Source organism: Vanellus vanellus, assembly GCF_965231255.1.
Source record: "Vanellus vanellus genome assembly, chromosome: 4".
NCBI classification, from domain to species: domain Eukaryota; kingdom Metazoa; phylum Chordata; class Aves; order Charadriiformes; family Charadriidae; genus Vanellus; species Vanellus vanellus.
Window position 1 is genome coordinate 72,213,303 of NC_138909.1, and position 21,914 is coordinate 72,235,216.

Consider the following 21,914-nt stretch of genomic DNA (forward strand, 5'->3'; position numbering starts at 1 on the left):
AGTGAAATCTCAGAGGACATACTACCACTTTCCAACCTGCTTCTTTGTAGTGCAATTTTTTTTTAAATCCACCTTCATTTTTCTTTAAAGAATAATACTTGGAGAGTTCTACTTTAACAACACATAAAAGCATGAGGCTTAATCTGAATATAGATAGCAATAGCAAGTTACATCATTCTGCAGCTCTTTAGCCAGTGCAAAGGGGACCTTGTAGGACCATCTTCTCATAAGCTCTGAACCTGCACCATTGCAGTCAGTGGGAATGTCACAGTGATTTTCACAGGTACAGAATCAGGGCTTAGAAGTTTTGCCCACAAGAATTCTACATCTGAACGTCTTCCCACTGTCTCTTCTATCCTCAACACTTTCTAGCTTTTACGCACCATCTACACATTTTAGAAGTTCCCTGCCATGTCACTTTTCTTATACCTTTGCACTGTGACACTCCACATTAAGCCTTTCCTTTCTCTTTTGCCTTCTTTCTTGCATGCCTTCCCAATCTCAGCCCAGTCTCTCTTGGTAATAAAGGGAGCATCTCTCCATCGCTGCAACTGCGTTCTGAATCAAGTCACCAGTGATTGCTACCATCACCCAAACGTCACCTTCAGGCAGCATGCACCATAGCAAAAACTTACCACAGTCCCATTCATCTGAGCTGTCACTGCAGTCTGCTTGCCCATCACACCAGAGCTCACGGGGCACACATTCATGGTTGACACATTCAAGTTCACTCTCTTCACAAAATGCTGCAAGGACAAAACCACATTTCACTCTGAGAAAGAAATGATGAATGTGCAGTTCACATTGAGACTGAAAAAAAAAAAGGAGAAGGGGGTTGAAAGTAGGCACAGATCAGATTTATGGAGCAAGAAAGTGAGACAGATTTGCAACCAAATTCAGGATGGACATCACTGAGGCAGAAGGTGGTCGCTGCCACACAGTGGCAGAGGGCATCACAACGCAAAGGGTGTCTGGAAATGGCAAGATCTGTGATTACTTAGTAACATTTGTGGTCTTGTCATATGAAACCTGTCTGAGTCTCTCACAAGCTTTAAGTGAAAATACTGCATTCCATGCTTTTTAGGAGATTGCTCCAAATCTGTTTATTTCTTCAGGTTCGTGGACAAAATTATTTTATTGTAATGGCATATGTATTTCCTTTCGTCCACAGCAATTCGATATTCACTTTTGGATCCTCCTTTGCTATTTAAAATCATGGAATTATTTTTGTCTCTGCTTTCGAGATGGGGGACTGATGTACAGATAGACATGCTCCACTTCACAGTTGGCTGCCAGCTGGCAGCATTAGATAGGGATTTCCTGAATCTCTCTCCAGTGCAGGAAGCAAAAGAGCTTCCATTTGCAAGTGACTTTTAGCTTTCCCCCAATCACAACAAACCCCCTCCCAAAAGGCAGGTGTGTAGCATAATGGTACCCTCCTCACTAACACACTTCTCTTCCAGCTTCGATAACCCCATCATTAGTGAATTTTGAGAGCTGGGGGAGGGTGGAGAGGGAGAGGATGAATGGAAGGAAGTTGCATTCAGTTATGCCTATGTTTGGCTGTTGAATAGCATCTATACTGCCATACAAACCAAGCACTTATTTGCAACACTCGTGCAAAAAATGTACTCCACAGTGAAAACCATACAGATAGAGCAGGCAGTGCTGCCTATTCTGACCTAAGTCATCTTCCTGGTTCTGGAATAAAGCGTGCAAAACCAGAAAAAGCTCTCTAACTCTGCCTTCCAGAGAGAGCATATTTCACACTATTGCACACTCTCAGCACTTTAAGCCAACTTACACTGTGCACATGGACAGCATGCCCACACCATCAGTGTACCATACTAAGTTTTTTATCTCTGATATTTATCACAGTTTGGATTGTAGAAGACGACTGTGGAGCCAAATGGGGAGACAAAATCTATGTCAAGCAGAAGAGAAGTCAAATAAAGCTGGGAGACATATGAAATTTACTGAAGAACAGATCAGAAAGAAAATCAACTGGAAAGCAAGAAAAAAAGAGCAGTGAGCAGCTATACCTATATGGAATGAAGTTGAGAAAAGTTGGGAAAATGAGTCAAGAAGCTGCAAGGAATAAAGAAAAGAAGCATGAAGATACAAGAAGAAGGAGGGAGAGAGAGAAAAAAAACAGAGAGGACCAGAGTGACCAAGGAGATGGCAAGGACCCAAGGATGTGAACAACAGAGGATACAAAACGAGGAAAGAGAGAAATCGGTACCATAGAAAAACTGAAAAGGAAACTGAGGGAATGACTAAGCCTTTCTGTCTGTAGTAAACCTTTTTACTTTACTTTATTTTGCATCCCAAGATCCCCAAAATGTGATCAGCCCTTTATGGGACTAACAAACTGCAATAAGCCCTTACAGCAGTTCTTTTCATCCATCATGTCAGGGCAGTCTGGGAAACCATCACAGATCATAGTGTGTTTGATGCACAGCTTCTTCAAAGGACACTCCCAAAGACCCCTTTCTCTACAACCTGGAGGCAGAGAAGCACATTTTTGAAACACTTGCATGCAATATTAAATCAATTGTTTTCTTCTTCCTTAATAATCCTGAAACACCTGAAATATTTTCACTTGCAATATAAATTTTAAAAGGTACCAAGAATAGTTACTCAGAAAAAAATGGAAATAAGGTTATCACAGTGCACACTTGATAAATGGGTATAAAATATGTAACACCTCATAATACTTCAGTACTTTTTAAATAATGATCTATATTATGCTACACATACCTATAAGTAATGGTTTAGGCATTAGCTCAGTATCCATATACCACTACTTTTGAAATACCTTTAGTAGCAATATATAAACTTTTCTAATCTAGAAGTCTCTAGAGTTTCCTTTAAAAGCATACCATACAGACCTCTGGTCTTTCAAATCAAATCCTATAACAGCATGGAATTTCCATGAAACAGTGTAGAAACACGTAATTTTTTTCTGGCAGTGCTGATACAGACTCTAATGCAGATCACAATGAAAGGTAGAGAGATGCTGTTATGTATCAACCATAAAGTTTTCCTGGTTCCATAATCTGAGACCAAACCAGTTGGAAAAGAGTAGAAAGACCCAATGGTTGTATGAAACTTCAAGAGCGTTCATTATTATGCAGGGAGCACACTGCATTATTGTCTCTTCAAAGCCCTGCTAGCCAGCCTCTCGGATTTCAAGAGGAATACTTATAAAACTGTGTCAAAATGCTTTGACAGTAAAAATCCTGTTAGTCAGCCAGAGGAAATTAAGAACGGCCCAAGGTACATTTTAGAAAAATGTTTTCTCTTGTTTTACTTCACTATTTATTTCCATCAACTAATAAAGCACTTTACTGTGATACCAGTTTAAATATTTGACATACTAATGTCCTGCACATCTGACATTCTGGTTTTATGGGAAGCCATAAAAACAATGTGTTCTCCTGACTAAAACAGATGGTTTTATTGCCTGTTCTGTGGATGATAATACTAGTTTTCATTTTAATCCAAGCTCAAATTCAGGTGACAGCACTGATGGCCCCACATGCAAATAGCTGAGATCTCACAAACTGCATTTGAAGCAGCACCTCTGTTTGTCTGGACCTGGAACTGCAGCAGCATATCAGCAGTAAATTATTAGGCAGATAATCCTCTTTCCAAGAAGTGTTATTTCAGAAATGAGTGTTTTAAAAACATGAACCAGAGAATCGCTATAAGCTCATATGATTACTGAAAAAATCTACTCACATTTAAACTGTAACCGAACGTGTGGAGTGCTTGATTTTGTTTAGATTCAAAAAGCCATGTAAATAAATGTTACAGCACAGAGAAATAAATAGCCTTGAACCTGTGAAACTAATTCCACACGATCAAAGAACTTTCTTGGGTATCACAATTTTCCAGGTCTCCTTCTTGAAAATATTTGTGATAATTATTAATGAAAAATTAATTGAAACCAAACAAAACCTTTACTCTATAAAGAACAAAGAATGTCAGTCATGTTAGGAACTTGATATGAAAATGAAATGAAAAAGCTTAAAAAAAATATAATTTATGAACCTTGCAATCTTTTAGCAGAGTGTTTAAAATTAATTAAATACATGTTTGCTTTTCCCCTTCATCACACATTATAGTGCTACACTGTGAAGTGCACCATGACTCTCCAAAATTTATGTTTCAGTACAATATAGACAAATATAGAGAGAAATGGCACTAAAATCTTAGAGTTTCACTGCAATTGCATGGGTGAGATTTCCTCTCACAAAGATCACATGAAAATATGACAGGGATTCCTAATAGAAGGAGACACTGGGTGCCGAGTACAGCTCTACTCTGCATGGGTAGAATATACCTTAGTCCCTTTGTACTGTTCTACCTTACATTTTTGTCCAGAGTAGATTGAGCCTCCACAAGCTGTAGCTAGTCTTTTCCAGCCTCCTCCTCCCTGCACTGTGAAGTTGTTCCATGTCTGTCATTTAAGGCGCTTCAAATACAAGGTTTTTAATTTAAATGCCGACTGTTATTTAATGGTATAAAACCAATTTTGAAGGATAAATCTAATAAAATGTGAGCTAGCCATTTACACACGGAAAGATCATCAAGTTTTGATTTTGTCCTGTACACATAGAATATGAATGAATCAGAGGCAGTTACTTCTGGAGCACTTCAAGGACTTTCTGTTCTTCAGTAGCAGTATTACCCCTGGTCAATGTAATGTCAGAGGACAGCGGTAATTTCCTAGCAAATACAGTCTTCCATATTTATAGAAACTGATAAGAATTCTGCTGATTGCTAGTGACATTCTGTCTAGACTATAGAGACAGAGAGAGATCCACTCGAGAAATGAATGTTATCTATTAGAGCAATATTTCATATGTTAATGTCTAGGATAATAAAATTATCCTAAAAGACGCATAGCAATTACTGTTCTAAGGAGTGAAGAACTGGTGGCAACAAAGAACATTTGGCAGGGAGGATACTTGAGACAATTGATTCAGAGGTAAATTGGTGACAAACTCCAAAAAAATCACTATGATCATCAGCTCTGTCTTTCCTTTATAACCCACACAAGAGAATGACCTAGTATTAATCCTGTTTCAGTGACCATATCTTTTTTTTGCTTTTTGCTTTGTTTTGCAGGGGGAGGGGAATGCAGCAGAAAGAGGAGAAAGAATACAAGTGTGATTTGAAAACTCCCAGAGACTGAGAATCTAAATAACCTGTGGGTTACTCCAATCACTGAAATAACCCGCTCTTAAAAAAGAATCATTTTATAGAGCTTTCAAATTTGAATTTTAGCCTAGCTTCAGTCTTTAGGTGTTGGATCTTATTTTATTTTTGTGCTACTGAGTAGAAAGTCTTTTATTGCCATAGTTTTGCTGCTCACATAAACTGTCCTTCCATATTAACCTGCGCTCTGCTAAAAAAAAACAGGTTGTGTACCTTAGCCCTAATTGGCTGAAACGTTTTCCAATTCTTTACTCATATTCACGCCTCTTCTCTAAATCTTTAGTGATTTATAGTTATTCTCTTTGCCCCTGGGCACGTCAGGCCAGCATGCAAAACTCCATGGAGGCCACACCTTAGTCACATAAGGAAATAGTATAAACTCCAAAAATAGTATAAACTCCCTTCTCCTTCTCAAAATTCTCCTGCGAGCATGTACAAGGATGAATAGCGACCAAAAGATTTGTTTGTTATTCTCAAGCTCCATACATCCCCTTAAGTTAAAGGTCAAGAGCATCTCTACTGTAAGTAAACTCAGAAATATACTGGAGAATAAACTTTGTGGTTACCATCCTTGTACCTACAGCTTGAGGCTGACCAATCTGAAAAGACATGTCATTCTTGACCCTTGAGTACAGAGTCTACTTCAGCAAAACAGATATTTTGTCAATACATCATAATGACAACATTACCATCTATAAATTTAAAACTATATTTATGGATTCAAGATTTAAATTGTCAGGAAGTCATATTTTAGCTTAGTACAACCTCCAGCAATATCAAAAGAATTAAATCTGCAGAATTCTTTATCTTGATTACTAAAGGAATACTCAAACATCCTGGAATATGGTTAGCAGAATCTAAACAATCAAATATCATAAATTCTGTTGACATTAACCAAGAAGGGTGCTTGCTGAAGTATTTTTAATGCCACTAGCCTTAAAAAAAACCCAACATATTCAAACATATTTTTCTTACAGAAAAATCCTCTGAACTGTCATGCTATGGTGCAAATAACTGAAGAAAAAACCCTCATTTTCTAATGCTTCAACTACTCTCTATTCAAAAGATCCAACTCATCGAATTTATTTACCACAGCTGTCCTCATCACTATCATCCTCACAGTCAGCTTGACCATCACATCTTCTGGATGCCAGGACACACCTCCCAGAACGGCACTTGAAGTGACTAGGTGAGCATTCTGTCAACGACAAGGAACAGGGAGAAACAAGAGTCTGTAAGCTGCAAGGTTAATCATCCCACGGGGACTTATTTATTTATCACTGTGACTGTTTCAGAAGGGTAAACGACAGGAATACAAAGCTTGTGTGATACTAAACTGGAACTATGTAGCAGGCAAGATTTTTAACAATTGTACTGTGAATGGCGTGGAGCAATATTTTCCAGAGCTCTCCTGCACATGCTACCCCTGTCAAATTTCAAACCTTTGCCACATAACTGGCATACAACATTTAGATTGTGGGCATGGATTTTCTAGCTACTTTTCTCACTGTTGTGGTGTTGTGTGAAGCAGAGACAGATCATCTGATGTGTTGAAATGAGTATAAGAGATCCGCAGTATAAAAAAAAAAAAAAAATATATATATATATATATTTTGGCAATTGTGTGGCTATTTGAATTAATAAAATCACCTATAAATGTCCACTAACCTTTACATCGCTTCTGCCTCATTTTAAAGAGTATCATTTTGAGAACCATTTAGATGGTTTAGAAAAACCCACCTATTTTTTTAACACTGTATATGTCACTGACTTTGATGTACAACCACCATCATATGTTGTCTTTTTTTTTTCCTTCCTGCAAAGTCTTTCAGATATTTAATACCGTGCAGTTCGTTGGGTAAATTTTAGGATTCAAAAATATCATCAATGAATTCGGGAGCCTTAAAAAATATCATTCTAATCATAAAAGTTATGTGAACTATTCTGCCAACATTTAAGACTAACTCAATATGAAATTAACGATGTTTACAGTGCATACTGTCTCGGCCAGCAGCATTCTTGGATTCAACACTGACTGGAAGAGAAGTTAAGTAATTCAGCATGTTGTAATAACTCTGTCAATTATAGCTTAAGTTGGAAAACCACCTATATTTTGTAATTATAAACATTTTAAATGCTCTCAGAAGCTTAATTTCTTTTATTACACCTGTTTTTTTTTTTTTTTTTTTTCAGAAATATTTATATAAGTCTTCCCAGGGAAGACTTTCTAACTAACACTGTTAGTCAGTAGAAGTCTGACACTGAATCAACATAAAATTCTAGCAGTAAGTGAACCCAAAACAACTCTGATAAGACCCCTTAATTAGTTACAGTTTCTAAAAGAGTACTAAAAAACTCCCCTTTTTCATTGATTTTCCAGAAATATTTGTTTCAGTGCTAAAATGATCAGTAAGCAGTGAATCAACTTACCAGGCAGAGTCCCTCTAATTAAAGTGAGAATTTTTTTTAATTATAATTTTTTATAACTGAACCAAATTTATCTCTAGAAATGGAACACACTAGTCCTGTACACAGTAGTATTTTTAAAATATAACCATTCTATGTTACATTTCACAACCAAATGATCTAATAACACAGGGAGGAAAGTTAAAAGACATTTGATACCTGAGAAAATTAAATCACCTTATTTTTCTTTAACTCACCTTGTTGTGCCAAAATCTCACTTTTCTTTTCCGACACACTGCTGTGCAATATTGGATAATTCATTTTCATCAGCCCACTGCTGTAGAGGGAAATTATCTCCTTGTCTCTCAAGAGTCTCATGACAGAGGATTTCCTTACTAAGGTATTACACATCTTTATAAAATCCTCACAGTGATATATGTACATAGACTTTGCTTGAAGAAATAGTACTAACTGCTGTATATGCCTCTCTGGTTTTTCACGATTCCTTCACTATATTCACAGCAATACATCTTCACTAAAAGAATTATAGGCTAACTAGCTTTCACCCACTGCTTTCTCTGTGCAAGATCAAGACTGTGGAAAGACTGTCATCACTGCGTAGGTGAGTAGGGGAAGAAGAGTGAGGACTGAATACGATCAACACGTTGCAGGCATCTCACTATTTTCGCAGCTATTTTACTGGCGTTTTGGTAAGAAAACAAAAAGGCATGTCAGAATCCCCACAAATCTCGCATCTGATGACTACCGCAGAAGGAAAAGCTGCACAACTTCTTTCTTCATACATACAAAGAACATCTAGAAGCATTTAAGGCAATTTCATTCTTTTGTTCCATGTTCACACCCACAGTGATTAGTATTATGGCTGAATTCAAAAACTGAAATTTGTCAGTTGCTACTGAAGCTGGTTTGGCACAACTCTCTAAAAAACTTTCCCCAAACAAAACCAAAGAGCAAACAATAGCTGGCAAAGACACAAACATTACAATATTTTTCTCAGAGCTGTCATGGGGCTCAGCTTTTTTAAGATTGCCAAGAGCCCGCCTCCTGGTTAGAAAAACATTATTGTATCATCTAAATAGGTAAAAAAGTGAAGTATAAAGTAAGCAAGTAAGCAGTAGGTGTGGTGTTAGCAACAAATCTCAGTGACTTTCACAGATTGAGGGTAATTGATCCTTCCTTTGAATAGATTTCTTATGAGAACTTCCTCTTATCTGCAAACTGCAAGTATCCAGATTCCCTGAAACCCAGATCATTTCCACATTTTAAATATTATAATTTAAAGAGGAAGTATGTGAAAAAAAAAAAAATCAGTGACTTTGGGAACCTAGTTAAATCTTTAATTTCATGTTACATATATTTATAGGAGTTACCTTCTACATCTTCATCTGGTGTTAGACAAGTTTGGTTGTCAGAGTTCTCATCTGGAAACTGAGTGCAGTCAGTATCTTCTGGCCATTGCAGACCTACAATCCCAAGCACAGACTCACAGCGTTCCTTAGACTGTACACATAAAGTCCTGAGGAGACAAAGTGAAATTGCACAAAGCAACTGAGTGAAAGTCTTAGAAATTCCCAGTTATAGGAAGTTAATAATCCTAGCCAAAGTGAAAGACGAAGAGCAAGGAAAAATCAGTTTCCTTTCCTCTGTAAGGGATGGCAGACAATCTTTTTTAAGAAGAACTAACTGCCCTCCTTCATGAAAAAAAGCCAAATACATTTTGTAGCGGTGAAATGTTACCTCCTCTGATGATGCTACCTCAGAAACCATGTGGTATCAGAAGGAGAAACTATTTAAACCTGCAAACAAAAGAGCAAAGGACTCCCCAGGAAATTCAATAAAATTAAAAGTTTGGGGAAAATCAAAGCACAGATCAGCCTAGTCTTGAGGGTATTGTCAGTTAGAGCAACAGAAGCTTGTATCAGGCCGGGAAAAAGGCATGAATATAGTCCTCCTACTGTTTTGTTGTGTTTTGCTTTTTTTTTTAACCATACAAAGACAGGACCCATCACACAAAATTAGTTCCATCTAGATTAATAACCTGCCTCTCAAAATACCCAATGTCAAATGCTTCAAACCTACAAAGAGAAAATGCATAATAGAAAAATCCCCTATTATTTTAAGCATTATTTTAAAGATTTGGCAACCACTTTGCCTGGAATCATAGCTGGTGTGCTGTATAATAGTCGTCTTGTATCTGTGGTATCTTGAATCTTTATTTCAATTGCCTCTCTTTTTTTTTTTTTTTAATTTTTGTGGAATATTAATTAGGCAGTGTGGGATTACGAACCTCAACATTCTCTTCCTCCAGACAGAAACATGCATCATGTTTAACAGGTATTTGTCTAAGCTGTTCTTAAAAATCCTTCAGTTAGCAAGATTTCATATACTTCCTTACCACTCATTCTCATACACAGATATCAATTATTTTCCTTATACCTAACCTATAGCTCTCCTGATGTACTTTAAATCCATTGTTTCCTGGTTTAACCTCAGGGAACAATTTACATATTTTCTCACAGAAGCTCACTTTTGCCTATTTGAAGGCTTTGATGTCTCCCCAAGTCTTCTCTTGTTTCTAGACTCAGCAACTCATTTAATTGCACCTTTTAGATCATATTTTCTAAACCTATAATCATTTGGACTTTCTCCTACTGTTTCAAAGAAAATTCTCCTTTGTTTTTATAGGTTGAAAAAATTTCAACAGTAGGATTCCACCCACTTTTTTTTTTTTTTTTTTCCTCATTTTCCTTCATGTCACTTTTAACTTGTCTTTCATTTAATTTGATTAATTTTTCCAGATCTTTCTTCTAGGAACAGACACTCCCTTCATGGAAGGCATTTTATTCCACTCATTTTCCTTTGACCTTTTGATCAATGGACCAGTTTTTTCTTGCAATAAGCTTCAAGAAATGCAGTGACCAAAACCAAACAAACAAATCCATTTAGGATCATTTATTTTATGCTCTTTCGAGAAAACAATACACTATTAATCTTCTCACGTTTAATTTTGTTTTGGGGGACTGCATGAAGAAGAGTCAATGGTTTTTCACACCAAATGATTCACCATTGACTTGAGCAGCTGGAAGGAATGGATGAATGGACTGATGTCGGTTAACCATGCTGCAGTCACAGACTCTCTCTTTCCTTTTAGATCCTCAGTATCAAAAAGGTTGAGTCACACCACTTTATAACCTCAGCTTTCTAACGCCAGAATTTTTATTTACCAATGGCAAAACCCCAAAACCAACAACAATAATATGATGAATACATTTTAAAATCCTGATTTTGTTAGCATCTGTGCCATTTCTGTCCAGAACACTACACTGTGTGCAGTGTTCTCTGCACACTCAAATCTTTGGCCAAAACTGAGCCTTTCCAAAAGCTATTGCAAGTCATTTAGTTGTAAGCCTGTGGTGAAAGAATTAAAACATAGCTAATCTTCAAAGTAGTGCCCGTCACAGTGCATATGGAAGCCTATTGCAACACCGCTAGGAAAACTGGAAGAGCAATTGGTACTTTTTTTTTTTTTCCTTCTTCCCACATTCCCATAGCAAGTCTTACAGTTGAGGTATCAGAATACCTTGATAATAGACTTTATTTACTTCTCAATGGCCTGAATGGCCTCAATAACAGCAAGTTTCGTTCTTTCAAAAAAACTCATCATCACCTGTGTTCCTTACTTTGAATAAAACTTCATGAAGACTATTATAGTCAAAAAATAAAGCACAACAGTCAAACTAAGAGCACAAAGACAATGAAAAGCCTTGCAAAGCAGGGACAGATGTTTGATACACAGGGAGTTGGGAGTAAAACTGAAATAATTCTGTTATACCACCGAGAAAGAAAATAATAGATCAGTGTGCCAGTATTTAAAAAAATTTATACATCTCTGATAAGTGTATTTTATAATAGATGGAGAATTATAACATGAATTTGCAATTTAGGGTTGGAAAGTGCACGTTAACTTGAAAAGCTTAACATTGAAAAACTGCATTAGCTGAACTCCATTTCATATTTACAGGAAAAGACAGGTAAAGCAATACATGCATCCTGTTAAGCTCAACTAACTGCTGATATCTTTGAAAGAGAGGACAGTTATTTTGCAAAGGCAGCGGCAGACTCTCAGAATATAGTTTCTCTGCTCAGAATTTAACATTCTGCCTTCTAGGAGCTTCAAACTTTAGTTAAGTAGATTTATATTTATATTGACATACCAAATGTATTTAATGTTTTTTTCTGCCCTACATTTACCAATTAACTCAAGAGTTTATTGGTATAAGGATATATGTGTTTTCATTTCTAAAACATTTTAATGTTTTTTTACATTATATCTGTGTCTGAAATTCTTCCTAAAATGTTATTGCGAAGCAAATACTACAGATCTCAGTGGACCCTCCAAGGTACCCCTTCTGATAAAATCATTCTCTACTTGTGATCTAACATAAGAGCAAAACCTGACACCAGTTATAAAAGTAGAGTTTTGAATCCTAGAATTTAATATTTTATGTTGTTTGTTCAATCTGACCTAAATGTGATGTTACCCTGCTTTGAGCAGGAAGTTGGACCAGATGACTTCTAGAGGTCTCCTTCAAACTAAATTATTCTACAGTTTCAGCGAGTCCCTCTTCATCTGTTTAATACCTTAAATTTAAACTTAACTTTTTTAAACTTAACTTTAAATTTAAACTTAACTTTTGTCCCTCTACATTAGAATAAGTTAGCCCAATTTTTACTTATTGCACTTCTTTCTTAAAAAAAAAAAAAAAAAAAAAAAAAAGACGACTCAATTTTCAAACAAGCAAGGCTGAAAAAGAGCTTGCATAAACCACTCTGAACCACTCTGTAACTTCACAGCTATCCCATATGCAATATTCTAACTTTCCTGTTAGGTCCTTATGTGAGAATCGAGCAAAATCTTAGTAAATTCCCCTGCGGCTCGCTCTTAATTTGCACTAAGAAGCATCTCACCAGACAAAGAAATGTTATCTATTTGTCAACAATATCAAGTGGTAGGAAATCTTTGGACATGTATTGCAATTTTCAGTGCACTTTTCCTTCAATACAGTAGATGTTAATTGATCAATACTGTCAGGGTAGGCTTAATAAAAGAGACAGAAATGCAGTATAAGAATGCTCTAGCAGTCAGTAGCTCAACAACTGTTGCTACCAAAGCCGTAACATTTACTGAACATAGTCTCTTTTGAACAGGTACAGGTATAACCCTGAAAAGAACTGGATGAAGAGCAAAGCTCAAAGAGTTGTAGTGAATGAGGCTACATCTGGCTGGCAACTGGTCACCAGCAGTGTTTCTCAGGGCTCAATTCTGGGGACAGTTCTGTTCAATACATTTATCAAAGGTCTGGATGCAGGAGTTGAATGCACCATTAGCAAGTTTGCTGATGATACCAAACTGGGAGGTGCTGCTGACTCTCTTGTGGGACAAAAGGCCTTGGAGAGGGATCTAGATAGATTGGACCATTGGGCTATGGTTAATTGGATGAAATTTAACAACTCCAAATGCGGGATCCTGCACCTAGGATAGAGTAACACCAGGCACAAGTATAAAGTGGGAGAGGAGTGGCTGGAGAGCAGCCCTGCAGAAAGGGATCTGGGGGTGCTGGTCAGCAGCAGGCTCAATATGAGTCAGCAGTGTGCCCTGACAGCCATGAAGGCAAACCACATCCTGGGGTGCACAAACACAGTATGACCAGCCAGTCAAAAGAGGCAATTGTCCTGCTGTATTTAGCGTTGGTGCGGCCTCACCTTGAGTGCTGTGTGCAGTTTAAGAAGGATGTGAAAGTCCTTGAATGAGTTCAGAGGAGGGCAACAAAAGCTGGTGAAAGGGCTGGAAGGAATGTCCTACGAGGAGCAGTTAAAGACTTTGGGCTTGCCTAATTTGGAGAAAAGAAAGCTGAAGGGTGACCTCATTGCTCTCTACAGCTTCCTGAGGAGGGGAAGTGGAGAGTTGCTGATCTCCCTGGTATCCAGTGATAGGACATGTGGGAATGTTGTAAATTTTGAAAATTAGTGAACTGCTATTCCTTTCCTTGTTTTGAATACTTCAGATAATAATCACAAACATATAATGAACTGCATTTAATGATCTTATAAAATACGGTTCTCTACCTTTTGCTATGGAATGCCAAAGCAAAGTTTCTGGCATTTTCAAAATGGAAACAGAAAATTGGGTAAGATTAATATGATAGACAATGTCAGTCAAGAATTAAATGAAGTATAGTATAGTACCTGCAAGGTGGGATCCGCTGATTTGTATGGGGGTCACATTTTGGTACTAAGATTGTACAGGCAAAAAACATAAGGTACTTGTAGCAGTTGGTCTGAACCAAGGCCGGGAAAAGAGAAGACTCCCAGCTGATAGAAGCTTCCTTCTGCGTCCTGTGGCCCAGGTAGTTTGGGTAAAAAGTATAGTTGTAAGGCAAGTTCATACAGAGTTCCAGAGTAATTGGTTCACACTGACCTTTCACAGAAAGAAAACAAACAAACAAACAAAAAAGTGGTGTGAGATTAAATGAAATACAGAAGAAATAATTATGTAAGTATTACACGTTTATCAGTCAGGGGTTTTCCTCTCAGGCTTGAGAAACTACAAGTTTCAGAGCTCAAGACCCCATATAAGCCTAATCATAAAAGAAAAGAATTTTTGTATTTCTTCCCAAATTGGTAATCAGAAATATTTATTTTTCAATTTTCCTCCACAACAGAAAACAACAGACAGAATTTCACTTCAATTCAGATTGAAATTCAGCTTTTTATTTAGCACTGAGACCAATGTGAAATTCTTTAATTTACCTTTGAAAAACAAGAAAGTTTTCCTTGAAAAAATGTACTATTCAAAAATCATTTATTATGAAAAGACTTGCCCATTCTGGAAGCAAATGTATCTTAACAAGATTAATATTCTCCACCAGCCAGTTGCCAGTGTCATTTGCCAGCACAGTGTGTCAAGTGTGTGATCCTGTAGCTGGATATTTGAGATGAAGTTGAAAGAAGATCCAACAGTCCATTATTCAGATGCTCAGCAGAACTGGCCTGTTTATCTTTGACTGGCATTCCCTGTTATAACCTCTTTTAGTACTTACCCTAATCTGAGGATCACGAAGCTCATTTTATACACAACTACTCTACTAAATCCTTGCATACTGCTGATACTGAACTATTTCTGTTGTATCAAACCACTTAGTCCCAGCTTTCTGGTATAAATTCAAGACTTCAACAGTCCTCACATTACTGCCTTTTAGAATCATCATAGAATGGTTTAGGTTGGAAGGGACCTTGAAGATCATCTGGTTCCAACCCCCCTGTCATGGGCAGGGACACCTCCTACTAGACCAAGTTGCTCAAAGGCCCGCCCGGCCTTGAACACTTCCAGGGATGGTGCATCCACAACTTCCCTGGGCAAGCTGTTCCAGTGCTTCACCATGCTCAGAGTGAAAAACTTCTTCCTGATATCTATTCTGAATCTCCCCTCTTCTACTTTGAAGCCATTACCCCTCGTCTTATCACTACATGCCCTTTTAAAAAGTCCCTCTCCAGCTTTCTTGTAGGGCCCCCTTCAGATACTGGAAGGCTGCTATAAGGTCTCCCTGGAGCCTTCTCTTCTCCAGGCTGAACAACCCCAGCTCTCTTGGCTTGTCTTCACAGGAGAGGTGCTTCAGCCCTCTGATCATCTTCATAGCCCTCTGATCATCTTCATGGCCCTCCTCTGGACCTACTCCAACAGGTCATAGAATCATAGAATAGTTTAGGTTGGAAGGGACCTTGAAGATCATCGAGTTCCAACCCCCCTGCCATAGGCAGGGGCACCTCTCCCTAGACCAGGTTGCCCAAGGCCACATCCAGCCTGGCCTTGAACACCTCCAGGGATGGGGACTCAACAACCTCTCTGGGCAACCCGTTCCAGTGCCTTACCACCCTCAAAGTAAAAAATTTTTTCCTCATGTTTAATCTGAACCTGCCCTCTTCCAGTTTAAAGCCATTACGCCGCGTCCTATCACTACATGCCCTAGTAAAAAGTCCTTCCCCAGCTCTCCTGTAGGCCCCCTTTAGGTACTGGAATGCTGCAATAAGATCTCCCCAGAGCATTCTCTTCTCCAGGCTGAACAGCCCCAACTCTCTCAGCTTCTCCTCATAGGAGAGGTGCTCCAGCCCTTGAATCATCCTCGTGGCTCTCCTCTGAACACGCTCCAACAGGTCCATGTCCTTCTTATGTTGGGGACTCCAGAGCTGGATGCAGTACTCCAGGTGGGGTCTCACGAGAGTGGAGTAGAGGGGCAGAATCACCTTCTTTGATCTGTTGGCCACACTTCTGATGCAGCCCGGGATACGGTTGGCCTTCTGGGCTGCGATCGCACACTGCTGGCTCATGTTGAGCTTCTCATCAATCAGCACCCCCAGGTCCTTCTCCTCCAGGCTACTCTCCAGCCATTCCCCGCCGAGCCTGTATTTGTGCTTGGGATTGCACCAACCCAGATGTAAGACCTTGTACTTGGCCTTGTTGAACTGCATGAGGTTGGCTTGGGCCCACCTATCCAGCCTGTCCAGGTCCCTCTCGATGGCATCCCTCCCCTCCAGCATGTCTACTTCTCCAAACAGCTTGGTGTTATCGGCAAACTTGCTGAGGGTGCACTCGACCCCATTGTCCATGTCACCGACAAAGATGTTGAACAGTACAGGCCCCAGTACCGACCCCTGTGGAATGCCACTCATCACTGCTCTCCACTTGGACATCGAGCTATTGACTGCAACTCTTCGAATGTGACCGTCCAGCCAGTTCTTTATCCACCGAGTGGTCCATTTGTCGAATCCACGTCTCTTCATTTTAGAGACCAGGATATCATGTGGGACAGTGTCAAACGCTTTGCACAAGTCCAGATAGATGACATTGGTTGCTCTTCCCTCGTCCACTGCTGCTGTAACCCCTTTGTAGAAGCACACCAAATTTGTCAGGCATGACTTGCCCTTGGTGAAGCCATGCTGGCTGTCACCAGTCACCTCCTTGTTTTCTATGTGCCTTAGCAGAGTTTCCATGAGGATCTGCTCCATGATATTGCCAGGCACAGAGGTGAGACTGACTGGCCTGTACTTCCCTGGGTCTTCCTTATTTCCCTTTTTGAAAATAGGGGTTATGTTTCCCCTTTTCCAGTTGGCAGGAACCTCGCCAGACCGTCACTTCTCAAATATGATGGCTAGTGGCTTAGCAACTTCATCTGCCAGTTCCCTCAAGACCCGTGGATGTATCTCATCAGGTCCCATGGACTTGTGTACCTTCAGATTCCTCAGGAGGTCTCCCACTTGATTTTCACCTACAGTGGGCGGTTCTTCATTTTCCCAATCCTTGTCTTTGCATTCTGCATCATGGGCAGTGTGGCTGCAGTCCTTGCCAGTGAAGACTGAGGCAAAAAAGTCGTTGAATACCTCAGCTCTGTCTCTGTCCCAGGTAACCAGTTCTTGCGTTTCCTTCCGGAGAGGGCCCACATCTTCCCTAGTCTTTCTTTTCTCACTGACATACTTAAAGAAGGATTTTTTCTTTGTCTTAATGTCCCTGGCCAGATTTAGTTCTATGTGGGCTTTAGTTTGTCTAACCTGATCCCTGGCTGCTCGAACAATTCCTCTGTATTCCTCCCAGGCTACCCGTCCCTGTTTCCACTCCCTATAGGCCTTGATTTATAGTATATGTAAGTACCCTTATTTATAGTATATGTAAGTACAACCTAATGAGTGGGGAACAAGGGATAAAAGTCATTGCATCTTTTATCCTAAATAAAAAAATTAAAATAAATAAATAATAATAAAAAAACAAACAGATTATGCCTGGGTTTAATATCTTCATGTATTTATTATTAAGTTGCTCCACCTACTATATAGGAATTAGTTCCAACCATAGTAACAGAATATTTTACAGAATCATAGAATGGCTGAGGTTGAAGGGGACCTGTGGTGCACCTGGTAGTCCACTGGACCACCTGGTCCAATCCCTCTGCTCAAGCAAGGCCACCTAGAGCAGGTTGTGCAGAACCATGCCCAGACAACTTTTGACTGTCTCCAAGGATGGAGTCTCCACAACATCTCTAGGCAACCTGGGTTCAGTCACCCTTGCAGTAAAAAAAAGTGTCTGTCTTCTTTACACTCTCCCTTCAGACATTTGTTCTGTTATTCTAAATTTGTTGTAACTGCATTATAATGCCAGCCTAAACCAATCAGACATTATCACACACAGAGAACATCCATCATATTGAGTATTGCAAAATGTGGCCTACGCTTTGGAGTTTTCACACCAAAGAGTTATTTGGACCAGAAAATACTGCTTTGTCAAAACTGAAAATTTCCACAGGAATTCTCATTGCTTACCAAAGATGGAATAACTCTGGTCAAAATATGAACAGTGAAAATAACATGAAAAAAAGACAATAGTACTTCCAGATGTTATACAACAAAAATCTCTCCCAAATTCTCTTGCTGTTCCGTTGTGTATAAACAATTAAATATTCACTGGACCAGAAAGGGAGTAAGAGAGATTATCCAGCAGTCTAATTCAGATTATGTGTTATTCCTGTTGAGAATTACAGACTGTTGCCCATAATACGATGAGGAAACATCTTCACTAAAAGCCTCTTGGGTTTCTCATGACATGGAATAGGAACATTGTTTTAAAACTCAACTATAACACGTCAAAAAACGTTTTTCACTATCTTGTAACATAGTCCTAGCCACACGGAAACTTTCCAAAATTACTGTCCATACATACAATGGGATACAAAAATCTGCATTGATGAGGAGAAGATTTTGGACTACAGGAAAAACTGCTTTAGACCACAGTAAGTCTCATACTGACTTATCCACAAGGAAGATGGATCTGAGAAAGAAAGTACACTGTCAACTCTTTCTTATTGTGAGAAAGACTGAATTGCAGTCACATTGCTTGAAAGACTGTTGACTTTTACAGGACTGCAGGTGCTGTTTATGAAAGGTAATTTGCTTAAGAGAGAACTGCTCCCTGAGTATATAAGAACCATAGGCTACTGTGGGAATTTACATATCTTCCTACTTGTTGGGTAAGGCTGCTGCTGGTGATTTGTTTGCCAGCCAAACAGAGGACCTGTCTTATGCATAACTGGTGACTACACAGCCATCAGCTGCGAGTCCAGCGCTGATCCTGTCACAATATATCAGATATATTTTATGTGTTCTTTACTAATCAGCTTAAGTTATAAGTATTTAAAAATAAATAAAATTACAAAATTCTGTCTTTTTTTTTACCTGAGTAAATGTAAAGTTGCTACAGTTTTAAATGTATAAAACAGGGTTTAGCATAATGCCTGTTAAGTTTTGGAAGCATTATCAGTAAAGAAGCTTTGAAACAGCAGACAGAAATATGGAAGCCTTTGCACCTGGGTAAACTGCAGTTTTGTGGCAAAGTCAGTAATGCTCAAATAAAAGAGCTGAATCTTCAAATGGAGAAACTGAGAAGCAGCACCTGTTCTTAGAGGCACAGGCTGCTAAAGTTGCTGCTTCTCCTGCAGGTAGAGAGGTCTGGGACTAAATATCCTTCACTCCCATGGGCCTTCATCCCCCCCAGAATTAGTCTTATCATACACATTTAAATTTGGATAACTCCACTCTAGCTAGTCACAAGTCAGTAATTATATCTCAATGAATACTCATGTATTCTGACCTCAAAACATCAGAAAAACACGACCTTTAAATCTCACCAAAGACAAAAAAAGACTACTTTAAAAACTGTTTTCTTTGGAGATGCCAGGTACCTACAGTTCCAAGAGATTTCAGCAGGAACTGCAGGTGTGGTCAACAACCGAAGTAATTTGATCTGTTGCAATATCTCATGTTTGATTTCTCCTCGATTAGTGTATGTATCCCAAGATATATTGCTTATTTTTCACCAGAAGGGGGACAACCTCTCATGGGAGGTTATATCTGACCATGAATTGCAATACACAGAATGATGGTTTGGTTCACAACAGGCAAGCAAAAAAGCTCAACACCTACTACTCCAATCACCTTAGAAGGCTCCTTCTCACCTGAATAGTTTGGTTATGGATATAGACTAGAGGACAGACCTTCACAGGTGATGTACATAGTAAACATCTGCTGCAGACCACCTTAGCAAAAAGATGAGGCAGATGAGCCGTTCTTCAGAGAGCTGGAAGATGCCTCATGATTGCAGGCACTGGTAATTTGGTAATTGTGAAAATGTTAATCATGCTGACATCTGCTTGAAGGACAGCAAGATGGTCTTAAAGGAGAGCCTCCTTGGAGCACAGGAAGAGTACATTCCAATGCAAAGCAAGTCAAGCAAGTGTGGCATAAGGACACCTTGGTTTAACACAGATCTCCTGACCGAGCTCAAATATAAAAAAGAAATATACGGAAGAGTAGACGGAGAGCTTAAGTGGAATGTAGAGATTTCCAGACCATACAAGAATGGAGTTAGAGAAGCCAAAGCTCAACTAAAGTTGAAAGTACTGAGCGATGTAAAGGGCAAGAAGGAGGGCTCTTGTAAGTACAGTGGCAGAAAATGGAAAAAGAAGAAAAATGTGGGTCTGCTGCTCACTGGGGCAGAGGAACTAGTGACCAGGGACATGGAAAACACCAGGGTACTCAACATCTCTTCTGCCTCAGTTTCCACTGAGAAATGTCATTGGAAGGCTGCTATCATCTTCAAAAGGTGATGGCAACCCTGGCACCCGATGACTGGCAAAAGGCAAACATTGCATCCGTCTTTAGGAAAGGCAAGAAGGAGAATCCTGTGGACTACAGTCCAGTCGGTCTATCCTCAGTTCCCAGGAAGATTATGGACCAGTTTCTTCTGGAAGACATGTCTCCATATGAAGAAAAAAGGTGACTTGGAACAGCCAGCACAGATTTATCATGGGAAAAATCACACCTGATTAATCTGATTGCTGTCTCTGACAAGATGACTGGCTTTTATTCAGTACTGGTACATATCTGGGGTATTGTGCCCTGGTTTTTGACCCCCCAATTCATGAATGACATTGACATACTGGAACGAGGTCAGTGGAGGGCCAACCAGCAGGTTAGGGGATTGGATCACATGATCTACAGGCAAAAGTTGGGAAAAGAGGATTTGTTCAGCCATCAAAAAGGAAGGCTAACGGAAGATCCCATTGTTGTGAATAATTACTTAACGGGAAGGTGTAGTAAAGCAGATGGAGCCAGATGCTTAGAAGTGTGCTGGGATAGGATGAGAGGCAAAAGACACAAGTCGTAACACAGAATTCCAGTTACATATATGGAAAAAAGGTTTTTACCATGAGAGTGGCCTAACACTGGAACAGGTCTCCCAGAAAGACTGTGGAATCTCTGTCCTTGGAAATACTCAAAACTCAGCTGCACAAGGTCACAGGCCACATGACTTAATTGGCACTGTTTGATCAGGAGTTTGGACTAATTGACCAAAGATGTGAACTAACTTCCTAATAATACTCAACATGGTACTTATGATTGTCCCTTTTCAAAAAATTAGGAGAAGCATTGATAGAACACATGTAATGTGTATGTGCCCAAGTATCTTATAGCTTTACTTTAGCAGCATCTAGAGGCCCCAGCATGGATGGTGCCTGTCTCAAAAAACACTTGTGGGTGACAGTCACAACTTTAGAGAGACTGTGGAGTTTGGACGAGTTACCTTCCCATCTCCATTACAACCTAAATGGAATAACATTATTGAGACAAGCTACGATATAGTGTCAAACTATACCTCGCAGAGATAATCATGCGGCACAAAGCACTTATAGGATATGTCTACACATTCATGTGTAAGTGAAAGCAAGCGTGCCCACATGCCTAGGTGACCTGAATTGATGCGACTGTATTAACACATCACCAAATTTTATTAATTCTGAATAATTTGAATATGGTTCTGCCCCATTTTCAAGACTTAGCCAAATACACTTCAAGTATCTTTTCATAGCACTGCATTGCACAAAGGAGAAAGGGGACTACTCAGAAGCAAGTGTACAGTGGGTACAGGAGACTTGCATGGAGTGGTATAGTAGAGGACATAGAAATGAAAACACACAGTGTTGAAGACCCCAGTCCTCTAGAATATGTATTGGTCAGAAGAATAACTAGTTTTGCCAGTTTGAATATCAAACTTGTTCCTTCATAAAAGGGCTAAAAGTTCTCCAGACTACTAAACACAGTACTATGTTTTCTTATATTTTGAAAATAAACCAGTAGTTTCTGCTTAACACTTACACTAT

At 39.2% G+C, this 21,914-nt stretch overlaps 1 protein-coding gene across 1 annotated transcript in view; it reads right to left on the reverse strand.

The window, feature by feature from the left end:
• The window catches only part of CORIN (corin, serine peptidase), a gene marked incomplete at its 5' end in the record, with an annotated part of 169,266 nt that overhangs the window by 25,010 nt on the left and 122,342 nt on the right, over positions 1–21,914 (reverse strand). Inside the window, 5 exons of the mRNA XM_082482177.1 lie at positions 636–746; positions 2,389–2,502; positions 6,317–6,424; positions 9,024–9,169; positions 13,900–14,131. Of these exons, the coding sequence (XP_082338303.1) occupies positions 636–746; positions 2,389–2,502; positions 6,317–6,424; positions 9,024–9,169; positions 13,900–14,131 (711 nt within the window). The remainder of the gene's footprint in view (positions 1–635; positions 747–2,388; positions 2,503–6,316; positions 6,425–9,023; positions 9,170–13,899; positions 14,132–21,914) is intronic.